At 43.5% G+C, this 23,344-nt stretch overlaps 1 protein-coding gene across 3 annotated transcripts in view; it reads left to right on the forward strand.

Moving 5' to 3' along the window:
- Dsp1 (Dorsal switch protein 1) overlaps positions 1-23,344 on the forward strand; it is a 242,204-nt gene that overhangs the window by 192,091 nt on the left and 26,769 nt on the right. For all 3 annotated transcript variants that reach the window (XM_067782956.1, XM_067782957.1, XM_067782955.1), the window contains exons 4-5: positions 3,379-3,542; positions 3,649-3,823. In XM_067782956.1, coding sequence (XP_067639057.1) covers positions 3,379-3,542; positions 3,649-3,823 — 339 coding nt within the window. The remainder of the gene's footprint in view (positions 1-3,378; positions 3,543-3,648; positions 3,824-23,344) is intronic.

The raw sequence follows: 23,344 nt of genomic DNA on the forward strand, positions 1-23,344 counted from the left end.
TCAAAACTCCCTTACCCACCAGAAGGAGTTACAATCATTTCCTATGCCGACGACTGTAACGGGACCTGGTCCTTAAACAGATGAATTAGTTTCCCCGATCTTTTTAGTTTCTTCACCTCACACAACCTGGAATTATCACCGATAAAATCCACGACTAATCTGTCTACAGCAGATGATGCAGCTATTGGACGTTCACGTCGATCGAATCACGTTACCGACTGTCATTCACCCAACGATCTTAGGGGTAACGTTCGATAATACTCTAACCTTCTAGGCTCATGCCACCGAAATTGTTTCTAAAGTACAAAGTCGCAACAAAATCCTCAAGTGGCTTGCCGACAGCACCTGAGGAAAAGATAAAAAACGTTGCTAACCACGTACAAAGCAATTGGCCGGCCGCTCATGAGCTACGCGTCACCAGGTTGGTCGCCTGGTCTTAAAACACACACTAGAAAAGGCTGCAGGCCTGTCAAAATGCTGCAATCAGAACTGCATCGAGATGTCTCCTTATGGCGCCCGAACATTACCTACACAGTGAGGCCAAAGAGCTCAACATGAATGAGCACAATGAAATGCAGAACAGGCAGTTTTTGCTAAACTGTTACAAACCAGGACATCCTAGCAAACAACTGCTTGACCTAGCCCCGCCTCCACGGGAGTTAAGGCAACATCTCCATATGTACTATGACAAGATCCAGCACCTGCCAACACAGCCGTTTGATCCAGACAAGCATAAGCAGGCCCTAAGCCAAATCCACACAGAATCGATAAACGCTTTTGCCAGAACGCGCCCGGCGAACCTTGTTATTAATATACAATATCCCACCCTTGCAGAAGGAGAAAGCACACTACCAAGGGAGATACGAGTCACCCTGGCCCAACTTCGTTCTGGATACTGTAGCAGGTTAAACTTTTACTTGTCCAGAATCAATCCTGATATACGTAATGTATGTCCTGCATGCGGTGTGTCCCCACATGGCACAAACCATCTTTTCAATTGCAATGTGGAACCTACGCTTCTAACACCAATCTCCCTATGGTCCGCCCCTGTTGAAACTACCAGTTTTCTTTGTCTTGTCTTCTTTCTTGTCGGCACTCCCCAGCTACTGTCGAAGGCCCTGTGCAGAAGTATAATGCAACCGATGACTTTCAAGCCCTATCTTCCCTATTGGCCTTCAGGACAGAATCCCGTCCCAAAATAGTTTCTAGATATTTAACCAGCGGATCTCCCTCAGTCATGAGAGTCCTGAAGTTTTGGGGCTTACATCTAATTATAAAAAGAAAGGTTCCGTGTTACCTGGGCTTACATCTATTCCACATGACATATTCCACCTAACCGACGTTTCCAGACAGCTCTGCAAAACATCGCGCAAGGTTTCCAAAAATTTTCCCCTGATAAGGTCATCTGCGTAGTCGAGCACTCACTTGTTCACTACCACAACGCAGAGTAAAATAGACCGAACCAACCCGGTGACATGCCTCTACACATATTTCTTTCGGTTGTGGCCCACTGCTGGAACTCATTTCGACTCCTAAACCAATCGGGGACCTCTCGATGTCACCATTAAAGACATTGTTAAACACCCTTCGATGTATAGAAAGGAACCAAAGCAACTTCTTTGTGTTCTAGGAACACATACATTTTCTTTACATTCGAATGGAGAGCCGTTTCCATTGTCCTGATCAGGGATGCACCTTAACGTTAAGCTAATCGTTTATCAAAAAATTTCCACCGTTTCCGTTGAAACACTTCGAAATATTATCGATAAAGAAATTATCAAGATAAATTGTATCTCGTTTTTAACCGAAACGAAAAGCTTTCGTTAACGTTAAAAACGTTAACGAAAACGTGATACTTTATGTTTGAATTGTGCTGGCAATGCTATAGCCATGGTGAAGCCGTAAGGTGGCAACAACGAGCGCACATACACACACAAACTCTATGTAATTTGTTTGTGTAATTCGTTGGTGGTAATGTCAAAAATACTCTGAGAAATGTTCGTACTGTCAAAATTCATGAGAAAAGTTGCAATCAGCTTGGATAATGCTTTCACCTTTAATGACTCCGCCATCAATCAGCTTTGCCAGCATAGTTTGAAATTAATAATCAACATAAACGATTTGATTTCGTTTTGATATGGCAGAAAACGAAACGAAATCATTTCGTTAATTTGACGATCTTAACGTTAATAAACGAAACGAAATGACTTCGTTTCGTTTATTAACGTTGATTATCGTAACAAAATGATATCGTTTCGTTGGTTAAGCATGCCTGGTCCTGATCTTTCAATAGGCATGCTGCGATGCCCGCATAAACCTCTCAGGAATCTTGTCACTCAGCAGATCTTCCACGGGAGCAGGATAACCGACGCAAGGACATAAGAGGGTATACATATCAATTAGAGCCAACGTAATCCTTCAATTCCTTAGTCGATATGTCAGAGATTCAGACCAATCAAGTCGTTATGTGATATGTGAGAACTCCTACCGGCCTTTTGAAGGAAGGAAACTTTGACCACATTACAAGAATTCAGCATGTAGCACAGCTCAATACTAAGTTTTGATATAAACTTTAAGCCAAGGGCCTAGACAAAGGTTCTTAACCTATCTTTGGCCACCAATTATTATGCTTTATATGTGAAAATTAGGGAAAGCGCGTTTCACAGACTGTCTATCGGAGATTGGCTCTTCTGAAGTCGGAGATAGTCTGCGCTTCAATAGGCGTTCAAATTAGTTAAATTTTCTACATACATATTTATTGGAATAAGGGCTCTAACCCATCCAGCGACATCAAAATGGAGCCTGCCTCCGGGTGTGCACTGTTTGTCGGGGGAACCACTTTAACCGATATCACAAATATGATTCGTCGCGGTATATTCGCATCCGATACTATTCTCAGCCCAGCACCTTTCCAAAGCGGTAATGGTTAGCTTTAAAGCTCCAACTGTTAGATTTAACACGTCTTTTCGGAATCGTCTTTAGCTCCTGTGAAGACGGGGCTGTTCCCAGTTTCGCCCCAAAAGACGTTTTCGTTGTGTTACCACCAGTTGAAGGACAAGAGGACTGCTACAAATATATTTTTGTGGTATACGTTTACCGCATGTTCCGGTAGCAGTCCGATGCCGCAGAGTATAGCATGTGGAACATAGCCCCAAATATCCCATCAAGATAAGAATAATAATAAGAATGGTCCACTTCAAATTAGGAGTTTTGTCGAGTTATTCTCTTTAGATCCGATGGAAGAATAGTTTTGGTCAGGTATAGTTTGTCTTGGAACCTATGACACCCCGTGATCATGTACTATATTTAGTTTTTTTAATTCCTTTTAACATTATACATTATATACTAAGTACATTTTTTTATTTAAATTAATTTTAGACAATGGTGGACAAGGAAAAGAAACGCTTCCATGAAATGGCCGAAAAAGATAAGGCGCGATATGAGATGGAAATGTCAAATTATGTACCACCCAAGGGAACTGTCGTTGGACGTGGCAAAAAGAGGAAAATGATTAAGGATCCGAACGCGCCGAAAAGATCATTGTGAGTTCGTAGCTAACAATGCATTCATTTTTAAATTTATGAAATTAATAAAAACAAACATGATGATGGAATATAAAATCTAATCAAAATGTTCTACAAATTTTAGGTCTGCATTCTTTTGGTTTTGCAATGATGAGCGTAACAAAGTTAAACAAGCGAATCCTGAATATGGTGTTGGTGATATCGCTAAAGAGCTTGGCCGTAAATGGTCCGATGTGGATCCAGAGGTTAAACAGAAATACGAGCTAATGGCCGAAAAGGACAAAGCGCGCTATGAGCGGGTAAGTTACAAATATTTGTATTTCTTTTAAGAAAGCGTAAGAATTTGTCTGAAGTGCCTGGGGAGTATGGTTCCATACTTTGATTGAAGGTTAGTTTGGTATCCAATGGCTCGGAGATGTTCTCCCTATTACTGGTAGATGTTGTTGTTGTTGTAGCAGTGCTTCGTCCCATCCAATAGGTGCGACCGATCACAAATTGTCATTAATGTCCTCTAACGGGAGTTCCAGGAAACTTGCTGTTTCAACAGCGGTGGACCGAAATGAAAGGTTAGAGGCGTTGGTTCCACAATACAGTTAAAGAGATGGTTGGTGTCATGTGGGGACACATTACAATTAGGACATATGTTTTGTATGTCGCGGTTGATTCTGGATAGGTAAGAGTTTCACCTGTTACAGTACCAAGACCGAAGTTGAGTTAGAGTGACGCGCGTTTCTTTAGGGAGAGTGCGTTCCTCCTCTGCTAGTTTTGGGTATTGTTCTTTGCGTACAGGATTCACCGGGAAATTCCTGGCATAGAGGTTCGACGCCTCTTTGTGGATTTCACTGACGACCTGTTTGTCTTTTTAGCTTCATACGGCTGTATTATCAGGTGCCGTATTTTCTCATAATGCTTACGGAGTTGACTCCCTAAGCCCCTGGACGGTGCAGGCTCATCAATCAGATGTCTGTTGGGATGGCCAAGTTTCTGTTCAATAAACAGTTGTGTGAAAACGCCCATTAAAATATTTTTAGATTTAGGGCGTTTTTTTCTAAAGTTTCAAAACTTTTTTGCACGCTTAAAAAAAAACTTTGTAAAATGGGTGTGACACCTACCATATTAAGTAGAATGAAATGAAAAAGTTCTGCAGGGCGAAATAAAAAAAACCCTTGAAATCTTGGCAGGAATACTGTTCGTGGTATTATATATATAAATAAATTAGCGGTATCCAACAGAAGATGTTCTGGGTCACCCTGGTCCACATTTTGGTCGATATCTGGAAAACGCCTTCACATATACAACTACCACCACCCCCTTTTAAAAGCTTCATTAATACCTTTAATTTGATACCCATATCGTACAAACATATTCTAGAGCCACCCCTGGTCCACCTTTATGGCGATATCTCGAAAAGGCGACCACCTATAGAACTAAGGCCCACTCCCTTTTAAAATGCTCATTAACCCCTTTCATTTGATACCCATATCGTAAGAACAAATTCTAGGGTCACCCCTGGCCCACCTTTATGGCGATATTTCGAAACGGCGTCCACCTACGGAACTAAGGATCACTCCCTTTTAAAATACTCATTAACACTTTTCATTTGATACCCATATCGTACAAACAAAGTCTAGAGTCACCCCTGGTCCACCTTTATGGCGATATCTCGAAAAGGCGACCACCTATACAACTACCACCACTCCCTTTTAAAACCCTCATTAATACCTTTAATTTGATACCGATATCGTACAAACACATTCTAGTCACCCCTGGTCCACCTTTATGGCGATATCTCGAAAAGGCGTCCACCTATAGAACTAAGCCCCACTCCCGTTTAAAATGCTCATTAACCCGTTTCATTTGATACCCATATCGTACAAACAAATTCTAGGGTCACCCCTGGCCCACCTTTATGGCGATATCTCGAAACGGCGTCCACCTACGGAACTAAGGATCACTCCCTTTTAAAATACTCATTAACACCTTTCATTTGATACCCATATCGTACAAACAAATGCTAGAGTCATTCCTGGTCCACCTTTATGCCGATTTCTCGAAAAGGCGACCACCTATGGAACTAAGGATCACTCCCTTTTAAAATACTCATTAACACCTTTCATTTGACACCCATATTGTACAAACAAATTCTAGGGTCACCCCTGGTCCACCTTTATGGCGATATCTCGAAACGGCGTCCACCTATGGAACTAAGGATCAGTCCCTTTTAAAATACTCATTAACACCTTTCATTTGACACCCATATCGAACAAACAAATTCTAGAGTCAACCCTGATCCACCTTTATAGCGATATCCCTAAATCGCGTCCACCTATAGAACTATGCCCCCCTCCCCCTCATAAAATACTCTTTAATGTCTTTCATTTGGTACACATGTCATACAAACACATTCCAGGGTTACCCTCGTTCATTTTCCTACATGGTTATTTTCCCTTATGTTGTCACTATATCTCTCAACTGAGTATGCAATGTTCGGTTACACCCGAACTTAACCTTCCTTACTTGTTTTAAATAGTGATTGGAGATGAGTGCAAAGGATCTCATATACCAAATTTCAATAAGTATCTCAATATCCACTCAAGTTATCGTGTGCACAGACAGGCGGGCGAACTGACGGACGGGCATGGCTAAAACAAAATCTTTTTTCATCTTGAGCATTCTCTATTCGTTTATGCCGTTGCGATCAACCGTTATGTTAACGAAGTTAAGTACTGTGTGCAAAGCATGCTGTGTATAAAAAGTAGGAGTGGATTTCAGGCGATTTCGCTCATTTTCAGAGCAAACAGTTGTAGCTATGAAAAAATGTTTATGTCAAATTTCGTTCGAAAGATTTTTGTTTGACTTATGGCATTAAAAGTATTTTGCAAAGAGTTACAAAAAAGGGGCCAGTCACGCCCGTTTTCAAAATTTGTTTAAGTTTTGTTCTTACCACAACCATGCCAATACTGAGTTAGAATATCATTCAAATGTAGTTAAATACCATAGAGTTATTACAAACTATGTTAAGGTTAGACCTTTAGGAAAAGTGGGCATGGTCTTTAACCGATTTTGATAATCTTCACTCAGTCTATATAATTTGGCAAGAACCTAGTCTCTGCCAAATTTCAATGTAATATCTTTAACGGCTTTTGATTTACGGCTTGTTAAACTTCCAAATTTTCTTCTTCTAAATGAGGGTGGTGCCACGCCCATATTCCGAATATTTTTTAAATTTATGTTTTGCGTCATTAAACCAATCAACCTCTTTCTAAATTTTCGATATCGAAAAAGTGGGGGTGGTTATAGTCCGATTTCGCTCAATTTCACTACCAATCTATTCTGGGTCCAGACAAGCCCGTGTACCGAATTCGGTGAAGGTTTTGCTCAAGTTATCGTGTTAACGGACGGACGGACGGACAAGGTTTAATACACTTTTTTTCGATGCGAATGATTATGATATATGGAAGTCTATATCTATCTCGATTCCTTTATACCTGAACAACCAACCGTTATCCAATCAACCGTGTGCACAGCACGCTGAGTTTCGTTACGACGCTGTAGGGACCGTGGAAACGCCGTTTAGGGAAACATTTTTCTCGGCTTTTTTGACCGTAACTGTACAAAAATGCATATGTAGGTATATGCACACAATTCGCATGCGTTAGTTACAACTGTTCATTACTTAATAAATACCAATTAAAATATATATATGGATGAATTGTATATTTATATAAACAGAAATAAATATATATTTTAGTTAACGCTTATATATTGGAATTACTTCTTAAGCCATACAATTTTACATGTACGTACTGTAACGAATTCTGGGTAATTCAGATTATTTTGCACCTTCTGCTAACATTCGCATCGCTGAACTGTCGAATAAATAACTCCAATATTCAGTATTGCAATATGGACTTAATTAGTCTACTTTGGGAGTAGAGCAATTATACTTCAATATCACGTACTTTACAAAAGCGTGTTGCTGATTCCTCAGCTTGCGCTGCTTTTATACTCTCGGGTTTCTCGTTCACCCATTTCATTTCTAAGGTCTAGTCATTTTGCAAGCAGTTCGATAACAATTGTATCCTGTCCCGATCAGACAGATTTTGCGATCTAAACGCTTCCAGTCTCTCCAAATGAACCACCCTTATATTTCGTTGTTTCCCAATTGTTTATATGCGGTAGATAACATCACTGATTCGCCTTCCCAGCTACATTGAAATTTGGAACACCTTTCCGCCGGTGAAGGTTGCATATCACTACCAAATCTCCCTCCAGGAAACTTTCCGAATTATTGTTCTTGTCGTACCTTTGTTTCATCTTACTATGTTGTTTGGCCAATGAACTAATTGAGAGCTTGAGCTTGAGAGCGGATTGGTTTTGCATAATCAGTATCGTTTTGACGTTGCACAACGGTAGTGCGCCCTGGCTGGAAACCACCTTTGCATTCTTTCTGGGAAATTCTTTCCTTCGTTTTAGCGCATCCATCTGGGTTTGTCAATACCAGTGTTTTTCTCGCAGGTACCTTTGATTTTGATTTGTTTGGCCCATTCGTTCCATCAACCTCTGCCCGATCTACTGCTTTTGACTTTCTTGGTCTTTTCCGACTCTCCTCCACCAGCACTTGCTTACTGCTGAACCCTTTCTCAAAACTGAAGTTAAGTGATACATCCTTGTGCTTATATCACATCATCCTTCTCTGCATATCGAGCCTCATACTATGGTGAACTAAGAAGTCCACTCCCAATATGACTTGATCAACGATCTCCGCCACAACGAATTTGTGTAGAACCGTGACCTTTCAATTAAGACTTCACATATCACTTCTCCCTGGACTTGGTTATACTCGCCAGTGACCGTACGCAATCTTGCTCCATGTATTGGCTTTATTCTCCTGTTCACCAAATCGGATCGGATTATGGAATGAGATACGCCCGTATCTATAGTCATTAAAAGGTACCTGCCATCCACATTTCCTCTTACGGTAAGACTGCTCGCGTGTCTTCCGATTTGTGATACAGAGAAAACGGGACATTCAACAGCTGGAGCTAGCTCTCGATCTTTATATCTGGCTCGCTCTTGCTCATCTCCTCCAGCTTTGTACTTAAGACCACCCATGCTATTGGAACCACTAGGGTCAATACCGCAATGACTTGCAATGTGACCGGGCTTCCCGCATTTGATGCATTTGATAATTCTTTCACTCCGTCTTTGCGATCCTTTCAGTGCCTCCAATATTGTGTTCACCCAGTCTGGCCTTTCTACTTCCAAAGTGAGGATGTTTCCTGAGTCAGTGCATGTCATACCGTTTCTGCAAATGTTGGTTTTGGATTTGCGTATGTAGCACGTTTAGTTTCGATGTCTCATATTCCATTTATAAATGTTTCGTTCGCTTTTTGGTAGCGGTTTTGCAGCTCAATTTGTTATATCTGTTTCTTTTGCTCCGTAACGTCTCTCGCCAGCGGCCATCAATGCCTCATAACTGTTCTGTTCTCCTTCTGGAATAGTCTGTAATATTTCTGCGGCGGGCCCTTTCAATGCCACGAACAATGCAGCAACTTTATCCTCAATATTCCAGTTGTTCACTGATGACGTATTGTCAAATTGAAGCTTAAATACCTGGAAAGGAACAGAGCCGTCAAACGATGGAGTTTTTACCTTCGTATTGCTTGCTGGAACAGCTGGGCGATTTAGTTGCAACTCCTGTATACGACCTCTCAAAGCATCCACCTCCGCCTCTATTTTTTCTTCAAACTGCATTATTTTTTCGACCATGCGCGCTTCGAGTTTTCACGATATACGCGCCTCTTGTGCTTCCAGTTGTAATGTTATGCGTGTCTCTTGTTCTTTCAGTTGAGATACCATATATGTCTTTTGTTCTTCCAGCTGTGATTAAATTTGTGCTTCAATCTTGGATGTTATACGGTTTTCCTGCGATTCCAGTTGGGATGCCATATATGTATGTCTTTGTTCTTCGAGCTGTACTGACAAATCGGTTGATATTTGTGACGACATTTGCTTCAACACTGCTAGTATCGCGTTAGTGTCAACACTTGCGAATGGATTCGGAGTTTCTATCTTCTCCTCCATTTTAGTCGCTGACTCTTCCCCATCAGGAAGAAAAGTGTGTTCATCAGCGTCGATTCCTTCCAATTCCATAGCTTCCCTTCGTAGTGTCGGATTTATTGCCAGTAGTATTGAATCCACTGGCTTCCAACTCCTTTTTCAGTTTCTGAATCTTCAATTCATTCATCTAGGCCATGTCCTTGTTGTCCTCTAGAATTTATTCAACAATTCCTCTTCTGACACCAATTGTAACGCATTCTGAGGATTTCTGATATTACACCTACTAATGTTCGAATCGCTGAACTGTCCAATAAATAACTCCAATATTCATTACTGGTCTTTATTTAAATTACTTTGGAAGTACTTCACAATTATACTTCACTTCACAACTAATAGCGTGTTTAAATCAAACTGATTACTGATTCCTCAGCTTCCGCTGCTTTCATAAACTCGGTTTTCTCGTTCGCATATTTCTCCTAAGGTCTAGACCAGTGGTCCCCAACGTGAAAACTGTGGCTGTGTGAGTAAAACTAAAATCAACTTATTGGTAGTGGTGTAGCTGTTGATGAAAAATCAATGAGGTAGGAAGTATGCACGCATGTTTGTTAACACAAAAGAAAACAAATACTACTTTATTCCTTGAGTCTAAGAAAAAATTGTTAACATTAAACCATGAAAACATTCTGCGCATAAGCGTTTGTTTGCAAAATATCTTTTCGCAAATGCCAAAATAAACAAAGTCTCATCCGACGTTGCTACTCTGCTTGTTCAGCGACAACTAAAGACGAAAAAGAATAATATGTGTGAAGTGGCGCCAATAATTATTTCACTAAATGAGGACCGCTGGTCTAGACGTTTCACCTTCTAGAACTGTTGTATATCCTGCTTGGTAATTGAGCTACATGCGTGTCTATGTGTGAGTAACAAATTCGGCTGATTACTACATGTGTGTGTGTGTGTGTGTGTGTGTGTGTGTGTGTGTGTGTGTGATATCTCTTCACTTCGAGCTGCTGGTTATGTGTGTTCATGTACAAAAGTTTGGCTGCTTACTGTATCTGTTGTGATTATTTACTATCAGCATAGTGATGCTAATATTCGTCACAATATGATTCGAAAAAAGTTTCATTTGATTTAAAAACGGTTTCATTTGATTCAAAGAAAAAGTTTTATTTGATTCGAAAAAAGTATTCATTTGATTTGAAAAAGTTTTATTTGACATGAAAGTGCTACAGCTCTGCTCCTCCCTTTTTGTACAGCTCGGCAGTACTTCGTAATATTCGTTAGCCGGTGTAGGTGAGCTTTAGTTAACCGTAAAGTCACTCTTAAGCACAATGACAAAATGTCCATCGCATTCCGTTTTTAAGTGCTGTTGGAGAGAAGAAGCGCGAGCGTTTTGTGACAGCAATACGTAATACATTCCTCCGGTCGACAAATCCAGTTCAGGAACATAGGGTGGTGTCCTATATCAACCTAACCGGTTATATCCCAACTTTTGTTAAATTTTTACTTATCGAAGCTCCCTTCCCCACCAGGAGGAGTTACCATTGTGTCCTTCGCCGACGACTGCCCCCTAATGGCAACAAGTCCTGGACCATCCATTAAAGATTTTTACTATGAAATTAAGGACTAACTACCTAGTCTTTCTAGTTTTTTTCACCTGGCGGAACTCGGGACTGTTACCGACCAAATCCTCAGCAACCTTATTTAAAACGTGGATGGGGCAAATGTCGGCTATATGGGACATCCACGTCGATTAGGCTACCAACTGTCCTACAGCCAAGAATACTGGGTGTTACTTTCGATCAGGCCCTACATTTTGACGTGCATTTAGTCGCAATTGTACCTTAAGTTCAGAGCCGTAACAAAATCCTCAAGTCCCTCGCTAGCAGAACTTGGAAAAATGCCACTAATAAAGCAATTGACAAGCCGCTTGTATGCTACGCGTCTCCGATATGGTTGTCGAGCCTAAAAGAAACACACTGGAGGAAACTGTAGGCTTGTCAAAACACCACGCTCAGAACTGCCACGGTGAGGCGAGAATACTCCCCATAAAGGAGAGAAATAAAATGCTGAAGATACAGTTTCCGCTGGGTACTCAAAAACCTATGCATAACAACATACATCTGATTGAAGAGGCTCCGCCCCCAGGAACTTAAGGAGCACTATGAAGAATTTCGCCACTCAAGAGTTCGTCCTTATAAAGAAAAGAGGCATAAAAAGGCCCTCAGAGACATCCACAAAAAGTCATCCAATTACTATGCCAACAAATGCCTCGTGAACCCCTTCTCAAAGACAAACACCCTAAATTCGGAGTTGGGGAAAGAAACCTCCCCAGGAAGACATGCGTCACTCTAGCTCAACTGCTGTCTGGACTGTAATAGGTTAAGCTCTTACTTATCCAGAATCAAGCCCAACATACCCAATGTATGTATGACCTACTTTTAACATGTCCCTACATGACACCAACCATATTTTCAATTGCAGTGTGGAACCAACCCCTCAACACCCTTATACTTTTGATCCAGTCCAATTGAAACAGCAATTTCCCCGAACCTCAGTTTGAGGATGTTGATGACATTTGTAAGTGGTCGCTCCTATTGGATGGGGCGAAGGACTACTACAACAACAATATAACGCTTGCTAAACCCCAGCTCAGTGGCGAAAAACTTTTATTTTTAATGTTAGTTGTCCCGTGGCTTGGGTTCTTTGCTACCCTATCAAATCTTTGGATTTTACTTTGCTTTTCTGTCCTACAAAATATGTTGAGAGTGAACACGAGGAAATTGGGATATAAAAAAAATTATGATTAAATTGGATAAAATTTGGCACCAAGACAGCCTGGAGGGATATACTGGCTATATTTCTTCCTTTTATATAAATGGACCAGAAGAAACGAAAAATTTCTCTTTAAACAAAGACATAACCACTGTAAAAATTTCAATGACGAACAAAAATATAAAGCCGGAGCGCACATTGCCGAACTTAGGTAAAGATTAAAATATAAAACCTATTTATTGCACCCTACTTTTATATGTTTGCTCCTGTTGTTGTTTTTGTAACGATAAGGATACTCCCCGAACGCCTTAGGGAGTGTTATCGAGTTGATGGTCCGGTAAGTTCCGGCACCAAGCCCGACCATCTTGCTCCTCATAAACATTTTTACAGTGGTTATGTCAAAATTTGAATATCAAAGTTCAATAAGATTATGTCTTTTTTAAAGGAAATTCCTTAAAACTCAAAAGCAAAGTTTCCAAGATTGAACGATTTTTTTTTAATTTCCACAATCCTTGGCGAACATCTTTTTCATTTGCATTGCCATTGGGTTCTTAGTTTCAAGAATCTAGCAATACGGGAAGTTAGTTAGTTCCGGGAAACTCGAAAGTAAAATTTGCAAGTTCGGACGAGATTTTGAATTTCCACGACCCACGAACCGCCTAGCGAAAATTTTTTCCCCCTCACGTAAATTGTCGCCGGGTTCTGAAGTACGTTCGTAGTTTTACGAATCTAGCTCTACGGGAAGTAACTCAGATAGCGGTATCAAGATTCCACAATTTGTAAATGGACTTTCTAAATATCTCTAAATTTCTAAATCTCTGTGACATCTACAAAAACTTTTTATCCCAAATTTTACAACATAATAAAGCCCAAGTCTTCCTTCAAAGTTTCAGCTCACTGGTTACCGGGAAGTTCCTTGAATTTCGAAAGCAAGTTTCCAAGTTCGGAAGAGATTTTGAATTTTCACGCTCCATGGACCACCTAGCAAAAGTTGTTTCCCTTATGTTAAATTGTCATCGGTCTCCGATGTAAGTTAAAAGCTTAAAGACTCTAGCTTTCCGGGAAGTTACTCAAAAATGAATAAAAAGATTCTTCAATTTTCTATGGAAATTGGCGGAAAAGCATCAAACGAAACTAATATAAATAAATAAAAATAAATGTAAGGCGCGATAACCTCCGAAGAGATCTAAGGCCGAGTTTCTCTTCCAATTTGCGTCGTGCTCCTCTTGATTTTCCCTACAAATTGGCCGGACGGGACCTACATGTTTTATGCCGACTCCGAACGGCATCTGCAAGGCAGATGAGTTTTCGCTGAGAGATTTTCATTGAAGAAATACACCCGGAGCGCTTGCCAAACACTGTCGAGGGGCGACCCCGCTTAGACAAATTTTCTTCTAATTGAAAAACCTTATTTCTAAAATTTTGATGTTGCCCGGGGTGTGAACCTAGGGCATACGGTGTGGTAGGCGGAGTACGCTACCATCTCACCACGGTGGCCGTCGAAACTAATATAAAGGAAGTAAAAAGGCAGCAGTGGCATGCGAATTATAATCATATAGCCTTTACCCGCGGCCCCGTCCGCAAGGAGAAATTTAAATATATGGGCTATTCGCGTTAGCCTGCTTATTATCTGTTTAAAATTTTGTTTTTTGTCTAATGCATTTTATTTTTGTAATTGAGTAAAAAAAAGAACTAAATGAGCTGATAACCTGATAGGATCCCAAATGATCCCGAAATTATCCAGAAAAAGCTATGAAATTACCCCCACGCTATCGCGGACGGATCCCGAAAACCATCCAGAAATGCCCCGAAAGGGTCTCCAAAAGTTCCCCGAATAGTCCCAAAAAAACCCGAAATGACAGCGACACGATTCTAGACGTATCCAGAGAACCACACAGAAATGATCCCTGAAGGTGTTCCAAAATGATCCCGAAAAGGTTCCGAAATGACCCTGCCGGGCTCCCGGGCGGATCTCAAAAACCATCCAGAAAATATCCAGGAAGGGTCCCTAAATTATCCCGACATACTCCAGAAAAAGTTCCGAAATGGCTCCCAGGGGATCCACGACGGATCGCGAAAACCATACAGAAATGATTCCGGAAGGATCCCAAAATGGTCTCGAAATAGTCCGGAAATGACCCAGATGGGATCCCGCACAGATCCAGAAATGATCCCGGAAGGGTGCAAAAACTATCCCGGAAAAGGAACAAAAAATCCGGAAATGGCTCCTACGGCATCCCGGACGGATCCAGAAATGATCTCGAAAGTTCCCCAAATGTTCCCAAAATGGTCCCGAAATGACCCTGATGGATCCGTCAAACCATCAAGAAATTATGCCGAAAGGATCCCAAAATGATCCCGAAATAATACAGAAAAAGTCACGAAACGACCCCTATAGGATCCCCAAATGATCCCGTATTAGCCCCGAAAAGGTCCCGAAATAACCCCGACGGGATCCCGGACAAATCCCGAAAACCATCCAGAAATGATGCCGGAAGAAATCCCAAATGATTCCGAAAAAGTCCCGCATTGATTCCGACGGGATCCCGAACGGATACCGAAAATCATCCAGAAGTGATGCCGGAAAGGTCCTCAAATGATCACCTAATAGTCCCGAAATTACCAAGGGGTCATGAACGGATCCCATAAACCATCCAGAAATGATCCCGATATAGTCCCGAAGAAGTCCCGAATTGACCCTGACGGGATCTCGAACGCACCCCTAAATGACCCCGACCGGATCCTGAAAGCCATCTCTAAATGATCCCGAAAAAGTCCCGAAATGACCCTGACTGGACCCCGAAAGGATCCCGAAAACTTTACAGAAATGATGCCGGAAAGGTCCTCAAATGATCTCCTAATAGTTCCGAAAAGACCCTGACGGGATCCCGAACGGATCCCGACAACTATCTAGAAATGATGTCGAAAGGGCCCGCAAATGATCCCGTATTAGTCGAGAAAAAGTCCCGAAATGACCCCGACGGGATGCCGAACGAATCCCAAAAACCATCCAGAAATGATGCCGGAAGGGACACCAAATGATCCCGAAAAAGTCCCGCAATTACTCCGACGGGATCCTGAACGGATACCGAAAACCATCCAGAAGTGATGCCGGAAAGGTCCTCAAATGATCACCTAATAGTCCCAAAATGACCCTGACGGCATCCCGGACGAATCCTGAAAACCAATCTTAAATGATGCCGAAAAAGTCCCGAAATGACCCTGATGGGACCCGGAAAGGATCCCGAAAACTAACCAGAAATGATGCCGGAAAGGTCCTCAAATGATCTCCCAATAGTTCCGAAAAGACCCTGACGGGATCCCGAACAGATCCCGACAACTATCCAGAAATTATACCGAAAGGGCCCGCAAATGATCCCGTATTAGTCTAGAAAACGTCCCGAAATGACCCCGACGGGATGCCGGACGAATCCCAAAAGCCATCCAGAAATGATGTCGGAAGGGACCCCAATGATCCCGAAAAAGTCCCGCAATTATTCCGACGGGATCCTGAACGGATACCGAAAACCATCCAGAAGTGATGCCGGAAAGGTCCTCAAATGCAAACCTAATAGCCCCAAAATTACCCTAACGGCATCCCGGACAAATCCCGAAATCCATCCAGAAATGATCTTGGGAAGGTCCCAAAATGATCCCGAAATAGTCTCGGAAAAGTCCAGAAATTACCCTGACGGGTTCCCGGACGAATCCTGAAAGACATCCCTAAATGATCCCGAAAAAACCCCGAAATGACCCTGACGGGATCCCGAAAGGATTCCGAAAACTATCCAGAAATGATGCCGGAAAGGTTCTCAAATGACCCCCTAATAGTCCCGAAATGACCGTGACGGGATCCCGAACGGATCCGGCAACTATCCAGAAATGATGCCGAAAGGGTCCGCAAATGATCCCGTATTAGTCGAGAAGAAGTCCCGAAATAACCCCGACGGGATCCCGGACGAATCCCAAAAACCATCCAGAAATGATGCCGGTAGGTATCCCAAATGATCCCGAAATAATCCCGAAACGACCTCGTCGGCATCCCGGACGGATACCGAAAATTATCCAGAAATGATGCCGGAAAGGTCCACAAATGAGCCCTAATATATCCGAAATTACCCTGATGGGATCCCGGACGGATCCCGAAAACCATCCAGAAATGATGCCGAAGGGGTTCCCAAATGATCCCGTATTAGTCGCGAAATGACCCCGTCCGGATCCCGGACGGATCCCGAAAACTATCCAGAAATGATGTCGAAAGGGTCCCCAAATGATCCCGCATTAGTCGAGAAAAAGTCCCGAAATGACCCGACGGGATCCCGGACGGATCCCGAAAACCATACAGAAATGATGCCGGAAGAGCCCCCAAATGATCCCGAAAAAGTCCCCAAATGACCCCGACGAGATCCCGGACGGATACCGAAAACCATCCAGAAATGATGCCGGTAGGTACCCCAAATGATCCCGAAATAGTCCCGAAATGACCCCGTCCGGATCCCGGACGGATCCCGAAAACCATCCAGAAATGATGTCGAAAGGGTCCCCAAATGATCCCGCATTAGTCGAGAAAAAGTCCCGAAATGACCCGACGGGATCCCGGACGGATCCCGAAAACCATACAGAAATGATGCCGGAAGAGCCCCAAAAGATCCCGAAAAAGTCCCCAAATGACCCCGACATACTCCAGAAAAAGTTCAGAAATGGCTCCGAGGGAATCAACGACGGATCGCGAAAACCATACAGAAATGATTCCGGAAGGATCCCAAAATGATCCCGAAATACTCGGGAAATTACCCAGATGGGATCCCGCACAGATCCATAAATGATCCCGGAAGGATCCCCAAATGACCCCAAAATGGTCCCGAAATGACCCTGATGGATCCGGCAAACCATCAAGAAATTATGCCGGAAGGGTCCCCAAATGATCCCAAATAAAACAGAAAAAGTCACGAAACGACCCCTAGGGGATCCCCAAATGATCCCGTATTAGCCCCGAAATAGTCCCAAAATGACCCTGACGGGATCCCGAAAGGATTTCGAAAACAATCCAGAAATGATGCCGGAAAGGTCCTCAAATGATCCCCTAATAGTCCCGAAATGACCGTGACGGGATCCCGACAACTATCCAGAAATGATGCCGAAAGGGTCTGCAAATGATCCCGTATTAGTCGAGAAAAAGTCCCGAAATGACCACGACGGGATCCCAGACGAATCCCAAAAACCATCCAGAAATGATGCCGGTAGGTATCCCAAATGATCCCGAAATAGTCCCGAAATGGCCTCGTCGGCATCCCGGACGGATCCCGAAAATTATCCAGAAATGATGCCGGAAAGGTTACCAAATGATCCCCTAATAGTCCCGAAATTACCCTGATGGGATCCCGGACGGATCCCGAAAACCATCCAGAAATGATGCCGAAAGGGTTCCAAAATGATCCCGTATTAGTCGCGAAAAATTCCCGAAATGACCCCGACGGGATCCCGGACGGATCCCGAAAACTATCCAGAAATGATGTCGGAAGTGCCCCAAAATGACCCCGAAAAAGTCCCGAAATGACCCCGACGGGATCCCGGACGGATCCCGAAAACCATCCAGAAATGATGCCGGAAGAGCCTCAAAATGACCCCGAAAAAGTCCCCAAATGACCCCGACGAGATCCCGGACGGATCCCGAAAACCATCCAGAAATGATGCCGAATGATCCCGTATTAGTCGCGAAAAAGTCCCGAAATGACCCCGACGGGATGCCGGACGAATCCCGAGGACCATCCAGAAATGATATCTAAAGGGACCCAAAATAACCCCGAAAAAGTCCCGTAATGATCCCGGAAACCATCAAGAATTTATCTCTCGAAGGTACGCAAATGATCCCGAAAGTACCCCGACGGGATCCCGGACGGATCCCGAAAACCATCCAGAAATGATGCCGGAAGGGTCCCCAAATGATCGCGAAATAGTCCCGAAATGATTCCGGAATAGTCCCGAAAATGTCCCAAAATAACCCCGACGGGATCCCGGACGGATCCCGAAAACTATACAGAAATGATCCCGGAAGGGTCCCAAAATGATCCCGAAATAGTCCTGAAAAAGTCCCGAAATTACCCCGGCGTAATCCCGGACCGATCCCGAAAACCATCCAGAAATGATCCCGGAAGGGTCTCGATATGACCCTTACGGGATTACAAATAAGGTGAAGCTAATTATAAAACCATGTTAATAAGGCAGCAGGCGCATTGGAGCGAATAAAAAGTTACATAGAAACATACAGGTAAAGCTAATAAAAGCGTGCTAATAAAAACAATTGATGGAGGGCGGATGGCGGGAGTAGAGGAGAGGACCACTGATCGTTCCTCCAAAATTGTATAGATCTCGTTCTGTATGTACCAGATACCAAAAACTATTGATTTAGAAGAAAATTTATATTGAGTTATAACAATTTATAGATTTTACACCAGAGGGGGTGATAAAGGGGGGTGGGCGGAGGGTGTCACTGCTTACTTTGTAAGCCCTCGACTTATTTGACCCCTTGAGTCTGTGATATTGGCGAAGGCCAGTATACGTAAAGTTATAATGTGTAAAAATTATTGAAAAATTATTTCTCGAAGGGGTCGTGGGACCCCCACCCCTCTTTCCATGTTCGAAAAAAATTTCGCTAGTAGACCACTGTCTGTGTCCCAAATTTCATCAAAATCCGTGTAGTCATTCTGGCGTGATTCAGTCGCAAAGACGAAAAAATATAATAATTAAATTATAACTGTTCCTAGGGGGCGGAGACCACGCCCCTTTTGAAAAATATATAGCTAGTAGATCCTTCTAGAATATTGGCTATATGTGTGCAAAATTTCATCCAAATCGGTCCAGCCGTTCTTGCGTTATTGAGTCACAAAGACAAACGTCTGGACAAACATCCAAACATCCAAACTTCCAAACATCCAAACTTCCAAACATCCAAACATCTTCACATCCAAACTTTGCCATTTATAATATACTAGCCTTTACCCGCGGCCCCGTCCGCAAGGAGAAAATAAAATATATGTGCTGTTCACGTTAGCCTGCTTATCAAGTTGTCTGTTTAAAAATTTTTTCTGTCAATGTATTTTATTTTTTAATACATTAAAAAAAAAGAACTAACTGAGCTGATGGGCACGCTTACATGAATAGAACAATACACTTTTTTCGAATTAAAAAAAATACATTTTGTTTCCAAGTTAAATTAATTGATATGACAGGGGTGAAAGAATTACTACTCATAGAACAAAGGAGTGAAACTACAATTAGCTAAAACCAAAAAGAAGTTTTTAAATGAAAGCAGTGTTGCTTTTTCGGGTATTTAGTTGGTTAAAATATTACAAAAATTTTAATTATAGTTGTAATAGTTCGTTACAGGATTCATTTAAAAATAGAACGAAAAAGCTGTGATATATTAAAGATAAAACATACCGAATTTTAATTACGAATAATTTGCCGTAAATCCACGGCCATGTGTGCTGAATTACCGGTTTCGAAGAGACCTAAAATGATCCCGGAAGTGTCCCTAAATGACACCAAATAGTCACGAAATGATGCCGACGGGATCCTGGACAAATCTCGAAAACTATCCAGAAATGATGCCGGAGGGTCCCAAAATAATCCCGAAGTAGTCACGAAAAGTGCCGAAATGACCCTGACGGGATCCCGGACGGATCCCGAAAACCATCCAGATTTGATTCCTGAACGGTCCGCAAATGATCCCGATATAGTCCGAAAAAACTCTGACGGGATCCCGGACAAATCCCGAAAATCGCCCAGAAATTATCCCGGAGGAGTCCCAAAATGATTCCGAAATAGTAGTCACGAAAAAGGCCCGAAATGACCCTGACGGGATCCCGAAAACCATCCAGAAATGACTCTGGAGGGATCCCCAAATGATCCCGGAAAAGTCCACAAACCATCCAGAATTGATCTCTGAAGGTTCCGCAAATGATCCCGAAATAGTCCCGAAAGTCACGAAAAACTCAGACCCATCCCGAAAATCATGAAGAAATTATCCTGGAAGGGTCCCAAAATTACCCCGAAATAACTCCGACGGGATCCCGGACAAATCCCGAAAATCATCCAGAACTGAGCTCTGAAACGTCCGCAAATAATCCAGAAATAGTCCGGAAAAGTCCCGAAAAAACTCCGTCGGGATCCCGGACAGATCACGAAAATCACCCAGAAATTATGCCGGAGGGGTCCCAAAATGATTCCGAAATAGTCCCGAAAAAGTCCCGAAATGACCTTGAGGGGATCCCAGACCGATACCGAAAACCATCCAGAATTGATCTCTAAAGGGTCCGCAATTTATCCCAGATAAATTCGCGAAAAAACTACGAAGGGATCCCGAACAGATCCCGAAAATCATAGAGAAATTATCCCGGAAGGGTCCCAAAATGATCCCGAAATAGTCCCGAAAAGGCGCGAAATAACCCTGACGGGATCCCGGACGGATCCCGAAAACCACCCAGAAATGCTCTTTAAGGGCAACTGACCTCGAAATATTCGACAAAAAGTACCGAAATTACCCCGACGGGATCCCGAAAACTATCCAGAAATTATCCCTGAAGGATCCCCAAATGATCCAAGAACAGTCTCGAAATTCCCTGACATTTTCCCGAAAAAGTAAAAAAATAAACCCGACGGGATCTCGGACGGATCCCGAAAACGATCCAGAAATGATGCCGAAAGGGACTCCAAATGATCCCGAAAAATTCCCGAAATTCCCCCGATGGGATCCCGGACGGATCCCGGACCATCCAGAAATGATGCCGGTTGGTACCCCAAAATGATCCCGAAATAGGCCAGAAATGACCCCGTCGGGATCCCGGACGGATCCCCAAAAGTATACAGAAATGATGCTGGAAGGTGAAATGATCCCCTTAAAGAAAGATGAAAAATGAAATGATCCCCTTATAGTTCCGAAATGATCCTGACGGGATTCCCGACGGATCCCGGAAACTATCCAGAAATGATGCCGGAAAGGTTCCCAAGTTATCCCCAAATAGTCCCGAAATTACCCTGACGGTATCCCGGACGGATCACGAAAACCATCCGGAAGTGATGGCGAAAGGGTCCCCAAATGATCCCGCATTAGTCGCGGGTTCCGAAATGACCCTGATGGGATCCCCGAAGGATCCCGGAAACTATCCAGAAATGATGCCGGAAAGGTTCCCAAGTTATCCCCAAATAGTACCGAAATTACCCTGACGGTATCCCGGACGGATACCGAAAACCATCTAGAAAAGTGGCCGGAAGATACCCCAAATGATCCCGAAAAAGTCCTGAAATGATCCAGACGGGATCCCGGACGAATCCCGAAAACTATCCATCTAGGTACCCCAAATGATTCCGAAATAGTCCCGAAATGACCCCGCCGGGATCACGGGCGGATCCCGAAAAAGTCCCGCACGGATCCCTAAAACTATCCAGAAATGATGCCGGAAAGGTCCCCAAATAACCCCCTAATAGTCCCGAAATTAAGCCGACGGAATCCCGGACGGATCCGGAAACCATCCAGAAGTGATGCCGGAGAACCCCAAATGATCTCGCTAAAGTCTCAAAATGACCCCGACAGGATCCCGGACGGATCCTGTAAACCATCCAGAAATGATGCCGGAAGAGACCCCAAATGATCCCGCAAAAGTCCCAAAATGACCCCGACAGGATCCCGGACGGATCCCGAAAACCATCCAGAAATGATGCCGGAAGAGACCCCAAATTATCCCGCAAATGTCCTAAAATGACCCCGATAGGATCCCGGACGGATCCCGAAAACCATACAGAAATGATGCCGGAAGAGACCCCAAATGATCCCGCAAAAGTCTCAAAATGACCCCGACAGGATCCCGGACGGATCCTGTAAACCATCCAGAAATGATGCCGGAAGAGACCCCAAATGATCCCGCAAAAGTCCCAAAATGACCCCGACAGGATCCCGGACGGATCCCGTAAACCATCCAGAAATGATGCCGGAAGAGACCCCAAATTATCCCGCAAATGTCCTAAAATGACCCCGATAGGATCCCGGACGGATCCCGAAAACCATACAGAAATGATGCCGGAAGAGACCCCAAATGATCCCGCAAAAGTCTCAAAATGACCCCGACAGGATCCCGGACGGATCCTGTAAACCATCCAGAAATGATGCCGGAAGAGACCCCAAATGATCCCGCAAAAGTCCCAAAATGACCCCGACAGGATCCCGGACGGATCCCGAAAACCATCCAGAAATGATGCCGGAAGAGACCCCAAATGATCCCGCAAAAGTCCCAAAATGACCCCGACAGGATCCCGGACGGATCCCGAAAACCATCCAGAAATGATTCCGGAAGAGACCCCAAATGATCCCGCAAAAGTCCCAAAATGACCCCGACAGGATCCCGGACGGATCCCGAAAACCATCCAGAAATGATGCCGGAATTGACCCCAAATGGTCCCGAAATGACCCCGACAGGATCCCGGACGGATCCCGTAAACCATCCAGAAATGATGTCGGAAGAGACCCCAAATGATCCCGCAAAAGTCCCAAAATGACCCCGACAGGATCCCGGACGGATCCTGAAAACCATCCAGAAATGATGCCGGGAGAGACCCCAAATGATCCCGCAAAAGTCCCAAAATGACCCCGACAGGATCCCGGACGGATCCCGTAAACCATCCAGAAATGATGCCGGAAGAGAACCCAAATGATCCCGCAAAAGGCCCAAAATGACCCCGACAGGATCCCGGACGGATCCCGTAAACCATCCAGAAATGATGCCGGAAGAGACCCCAAATTATCCCGCAAATGTCCTAAAATGACCCCGATAGGATCCCGGACGGATCCCGAAAACCATACAGAAATGATGCCGGAAGAGACCCCAAATGATCCCGCAAAAGTCCCAAAATGACCCCGACAGGATCCCGGACGGATCCCGAAAACCATCCAGAAATGATGCCGGAATTGACCCCAAATGGTCCCGAAA

The sequence above is a fragment of the Eurosta solidaginis genome, chromosome 4 (genome assembly GCF_040869045.1).
Source record: "Eurosta solidaginis isolate ZX-2024a chromosome 4, ASM4086904v1, whole genome shotgun sequence".
NCBI lineage: Eukaryota > Metazoa > Arthropoda > Insecta > Diptera > Tephritidae > Eurosta > Eurosta solidaginis.